A 6,000-nucleotide genomic window follows, 5' to 3' on the forward strand; every position below is an offset into this window, starting at 1 on the left:
ATTCCTGCTTTGCTTGACCAATTCCTCCTACCCAAAACTCCCTGACTGTCTACATTCTGCCCTTTTTTCAAAGTCCTACACTGCATCTCATCCATGAAAACTTCTCATCCACGAAACCTTCCCTAAAATCTCCAGTCCAAAGAGAAATCTCTCTCTTCCATGAAGTCCTAATGGACAAATTAATACACTTGCCTTTTTTTCACTTTCTGGCATTCAATTATTTTTGTTCCTACTATCAGCCTTTTTTTTTTTTATCAGCCTGGTCTATGCCCCTACAAAATCCATCACATCTAAACTGTCATAAAGCCTTGGAATAGCAGAGTGGTTATGAACTTGGGCTTTAGACTCTATAGAGTCAAGAGTCAGGACATAAAAGTGAGACTGGAAGTAGACTACCATTTCAACCACTAGCTTGTCACCTGTCCCCAAAGCCTCAAATCAAATAGTGCCATGCAAATCACAAGGGGGCAGTCCACTCATTATCCTTCTATGTAACCACCCTATGGGTAGATTTGCTTGTTCACATCAATTACATCACATTTAAACTCCTGTTCAGTAGTACCTCAAGTCAATAGGAGGATTAATAATTGTTTTATTAATATTATCTGCCACCTACTTTGAAGTGCTTGGCCTCCAAAAGAGAGTGAAAGACGACAGGGCCAGCATCCAAGCAGGTCGATAACCAACTGCTACATCCCTAAGAAGGAAACCCTGGTGGCATAGTGGTTAAGAGAGACAGCTGCTAATCAACAGGTCAACAGTTCAAATCCACCAGGCGCTCCTTGGAAACCCTATGGGCAGTTCTACTCCGTCCTATAGGGTCGCTGTGAGTCAGAACCGACTCGACAGCAACAGGCGGGCATATCCCTAAGGAGAAGATGATTTGGGAAAAATTATTATACTGTGCATTGTGGCAAACCTATCACCCTCCAAAATACAGGTTTAAATATCATAACACATTAATGAATTTAACATTAAAAAGCATCACCTAGATTTTCATCTGCTTCTTTACATTTCACAAATTTTCTACAATGAACATATATCACTTGGATAATCAGGAAGTTTCAAGGGTTTATTACTTTTTCCAGCTTTTAATGAGTCTCCCATGATGACCAATATGGAATTCAACAGTCACCCACAAATGAAAGTCAACAAAAAAGCTTATTACTCTGATTTTCCACTTCCCAACCTTCTACTTTCCATTGTCCAAAAGTGGCAATTTGGACAAAGTTCTCAACTTCATTTGTTTGTAATTTAAAAATTATTTCTACATATGCCATCACCCACACACACAGATAATTTCTCATTACCTTCCTAAGATTGAAGAGCACCATAGCAAACTGCAAAGAGCTGCCTAAATGATTTCCCCTCCCTCCAAGTATTGGGCTTAAGGGCCAGGTATAGGGTGCTAAGAAATTGATTACCTTAAACTCAAAACAACAGTATGCTTATCACCAGACAGGAAAACTAATGCTTAGAGACTTTAAAAAAAAAAAAAGTTGTCTGCAGTGATGCTTATAGAAGGAGATATTTTCCTGCTATATAAACGCATTTGCTGGGAATACATATTAGACCCAGAGACTTCTGTTAACATAATCTTTCGTTATGAGACAACTGTAGCAGAAATCCTCAAACTGGATATTTCACACAGAGAAAATAATAAGTGATATTTGGTCAAACTGTCTTCTTTAGAACTGTGTACCTCACAGCATCTGGCACGTACTAGATGGTTGACAAAAACTGACTCTCTGATGAAACCTAAATTTTAAATAGTTAATTCCTAAAAGAATTTGATCACATGGCAAGAATTGACTGCTCATTTTTCATTAGACTGGGTGGTACAATAACCAATAATAATATGTACACCTAGAGTAGCAGCCTTGGATCCTGAGTATAGTTTAGCTAATAAAGAAAAGTGAAAATAATAGAAATAAACCAAGTGTATCCTTTAAAGATAAGTTCTTCTAAAAACAAATTTTGTTCAAAATTTTAACATGCCATCTCAATTCACACGCTAAACATTCACTATTCATATATTCCTAATCATCTCAAACTAAGCTATTGTGAGGGCTTTAGTACACTGGTCAGGTAATCACTATTTCTCAAATCGGTAAAAGAAAAAAATTTGAGTCTCCTTTGGGTGCTGGATGAAAGTAAAGAAAAAAAGAAATTACCTTTGCAGAGAATGCACTGTGAGGAAACCTGTTATCTGATTAGGCTGGACCCAAATGGTTGCCCAGGGACACAAAAACAAGTAAAAGCTAGTTAAGGCACTAGTAGTTAACTGATCTTTGAATTACATTGCTGGAAAAATGAATTCCGTGAATAGTCATTTTAAAGGATTATGGGTAATCTACAAAGTCTCTAAGGCACCCAAATTTTAGCTTTCAGGGAGATAAAAAGGGTCCTTTACACAGGTAAATGAGCATCTGGTGTTACACAGAAAAATTAACATACTTTTCAGTTCTTACCCTACACACAGAGTAGGGTTCAGGTATTACGCAAGCACATAGCACTTTGACAATCTTTCTCTTTTTTTTTAAATTATTTATATAATAACTCCACAATTCAATAACTGCAGAAGTGTGTTTTGTCTCTCCCTTTGAGGCTCGGGGTTTTGTTTTGTTTTTCATTTCAAAACACTACTCTTAAAGATTTAAATTCTTCTTTTAAGAAAAACTTAATCATTTAACTCAAGAAAGGAGGAAAAATCAGGAGATGAAACCCGAGATAGTTCTATTAATCTTATGTAACTTTAAGTTGGAACTGAGTCAGTAGCTCATCTAAAACATCAAATTTAAGTACAAGATTGAGCTCTTTAATATGCTCTCTACACGCAGAGTTTTAAAAACTGAAAGGGTCTTACATAATCTTTTCTTTGTATTCTTAAAAACACCCAAATGTATAATAAATTAAGGAGTTAACATCGAATGGTCACACTTAAAATGAAGAGCAATTAATTTTTTATCACAACTAAATAATGCAATAACTGGTAGAACTGTATATAATTTCAAAAAATAAAAAAGTTAATTTCCTGACACTGAATTTTAAATCTTACCTCTGAGTGTATGCATGAAGTATTCTTAAGGAAAGGTGTTCCAGGGAACACCAAAAGCGATCTGCGAAAGCAATGTGCATATAGGATCGCCCAACTTGTAAACAAAACTCTGAAAATGTAAAGTTACAGGTCTTTATACTTAATTAAATTAGCTTTGATTACTGTGAATTACTCTGTCAGGGGCAAATACATATCTAGTCTTTCCAAACAGTAAGTCTGTTGACACAGGCAATTGCCCTTGCTAGAAAGGCCCTGACTAGAACTCAACTGAAAGCGATGTGTTCAGTACAGGTCCCCACTGAGACACCTGAGCTCCCGAGAAATACTGGCCACAGATTCCCACATTGCTCTGGGAACTGCTGCTTGCTTAATCAAGCACTGAACTGCAAATTCACCTTTCTAAAAAGCCCGAAAGCGAGATGCCAAGTTTCACTATCTAGTTTTCCGAAACGAATTAGGGTTTGGGATTTCACTGGGAATGACCATGTTATCAAGATGCCATTGGTCTCCCGAGGCATTTATTTACAATACCTACTCTGTTTTCCATTCAACCACCTCCATTAAATTTCCACTAGAATCAGGCACACCAAAAAGTTGATTCCGTGGTCTTGCTGCAAGTCCTCTGGGTGCAAACCCTGGGAAGCCTACACACAGAATGCCTCTCACAGAGAGCAAAGGGGAGCAAGAAGTAAAGACTGTTAGCCAACGTGGTGACATTACCTTGCCCGTCTTGTGGTCAAACCAGACGAGTGCGTGGTTCCTTGACAGCACTTTGCAGTCAAAGGTGGCGTTATTCTGCGCTGGTCGACAGCGGGCCACCGAGCGGCCGATTTTGATGGGCTCGTCCAGGTAGACATGACGCTCCTGAAACGGGTGCGAGTTTGGACGGCAAGTGAAGATGGCCAAGGCTGACGGCATCGAGGACAGACTGGGTGTCTCTCCTACCAGGGACAAAGAGGAGCTCCTCCGGATCCGGACTGCCCTTCACAAGCCTCTAGCCCTATCCCCCAGAAAATTTTTAAATTAAAGCAAACTGTGCATTGTCTAAGCATAACCAGGGCACATCAACAACTCTTCACTTGGGTGGGGAGATAAGCCAGCGCAAGCGCCATCACCTCCTTTAAAACCCAACCTGGCCACAAAAAGTCCCCAACTGGCAGCTTTCAATCCATCTTCTTCCCTGGGAAGAAACGGCTCAAACATCGGACAGCTTCGGCCAAGAAAACTCCTGGAAGACAGTTTGGGGACTGGAGGTATCCAAGCAGATGAGTCACACACCAATTCTTGTGTTTTGTTTGGGATCGCGGCCGCTTTTCCCCCTCGGAGGCGGAAACGTTGCAGCACTGCAGCATGAAGGAAGTGTCGGTTCGGTGCGGCCAGGAAGGTCCCTTCGCGCCGAAGAAAGGTGTCGCCGAGCACCTCTGGGCAGCCACTGCCCGTTCTCGGGGACCTCGCGGGTGGAGCAGTGAGGGGCGACGAGAGGGTCTAGGCGGCCAGGGGGACGGTCCGCATTGCCCTGCTCCGCGGAGGCCGCCCCGGGAGGGGGCGTGGGGTCCCCGGCCTGGCACCAGCCGAGGGGGCGGCGGAGGGGGACCTGGGCGCGGGAACCGGCGGGGGCGCGGGCAGTGGCCGGGCCGGGGTTCCCGGGCACCTGGGGGGCGTCCCCGCGACCAGGGCGGGGATCCGGCTCCGCAGGCGGTGCGGACCGAGCGAGGCGCGACCCCGCGACCCCGGGAGACGAGGGGGTCCCGGCCGGCGGGAAGTTGGTCCCCGGACGTCGGGACTCCTGGTCGCTGCTCAGCACACGGGCCGCCTGCCCTCAGGGTCGCCCCCGCGAGGGTCGCATCGCAGGGACGACAGGCGCAGCTCCCAGCGGACGAGGAGGTGGGGGAGGGAGGCTGGCCCTGGGGTTGGGGGAGAGGCCTGGAGGCCCCAGGCTGGGTCCGCCGCAACCTCCAGCACTCGCGGCCCGCGGGGCACGCTCAGGCTGTGCCCGACGAGGCAGGAAACTTTCCGACCTGGTGGAGGAAATACCAAAACAAACGGCCGTCAGGCGCCGGTGCCCGCCTGCCTCAGCCCTCGCCCCCCTCAGCCCGCCTCACGCCAGTCTCCGCGGCTGGCCACAACCCCGGCCGGCCTTTCCATGGACGGGCCACGGAGGTTCGGAGCCTGGACGCCACGACAGGTCCTGCCTCTCCCTTTCCCGCTGCCGCCGCCGCCGCCGCCTCAGCTTACCTTGCCAGCGCCGGCCGCCATAGTGACTCTGACTGAAACCTACCCGGTGCACCACCGCGGGAGCGCGCACCCTTCAAAGGCCCTCCTACCCCCTCTCCCGCGCCGTAGTCCGGGGACGTCACGTGGACACCGCCGTGGTAGCCATGTTGGTCGAGGGCAAAGAAGAGGGCAAGCTGTTTTTTACGCGCCTCTGGACGCCATCTTAGTTAAGGGCTGCAAGCTTCAAACCGTGGTGCAACCTGGACGACCATTTTGGTTAAGGGCAAAGAGGAATTTGAGGGGGTGAAGATTTTTTAAACAAAACGTGCCAACGTTCTCTTTTACCTTCTAAGTACGAAGGAACCAACTTTTACTAAATTTTACTTACTATAGGTCTGTTGAAAATACCAAGGATGGAAGAGAACAGACTTATCCAAAGGAGATGTTCATTAGCAGCCATTTTAGCTATGGGCGATACGGTCTTCTCCTCCCCCACCAGTCGCCCTATGTGTTAGCAGCCAAACTCCCACAAGCGTCAGAATTTGTGCACCTAAGATCAGAGGGGCTGTCCTTCCTCTGCTGAATTCTTAGCAGCGTTCCTCGCCTTCGGAAAAAACTTCTAGTCCCTGCACTCAGTTCGAATGCTCGTTTTTTTGTTTTGTTCTAGCACTGGGCCTATTATGTCCCCTTGTACTCAGTTGCATTCTACCCCCAAAGAGTAAGACTTC

At 46.1% G+C, this 6,000-nt stretch overlaps 1 protein-coding gene across 31 annotated transcripts in view; it reads right to left on the reverse strand.

Moving 5' to 3' along the window:
- The window catches only part of SLMAP (sarcolemma associated protein), a 159,762-nt gene extending 155,197 nt beyond the window's left edge, over window positions 1-4,565 (reverse strand). For 7 of the 31 annotated variants that reach the window (XM_023547584.2, XM_064274333.1, XM_023547581.2 and 4 more), the window contains exon 1: window positions 3,779-4,562. In XM_023547584.2, coding sequence (XP_023403352.2) covers window positions 3,779-3,976 — 198 coding nt within the window. In that variant the 5' untranslated portion in view covers window positions 3,977-4,562. Of the gene's footprint in view, window positions 1-3,778 lie in introns of all 31 variants that reach the window. The other 24 variants (XM_064274340.1, XM_064274338.1, XM_064274329.1 and 21 more) reach the window with 7 other exon arrangements.
- Window positions 4,566-6,000: the final 1,435 nt, after the last annotated feature.

This window comes from Loxodonta africana, chromosome 22 (assembly GCF_030014295.1).
Source record: "Loxodonta africana isolate mLoxAfr1 chromosome 22, mLoxAfr1.hap2, whole genome shotgun sequence".
In the NCBI taxonomy this organism is placed as follows: Eukaryota; Metazoa; Chordata; class Mammalia; order Proboscidea; family Elephantidae; genus Loxodonta; species Loxodonta africana.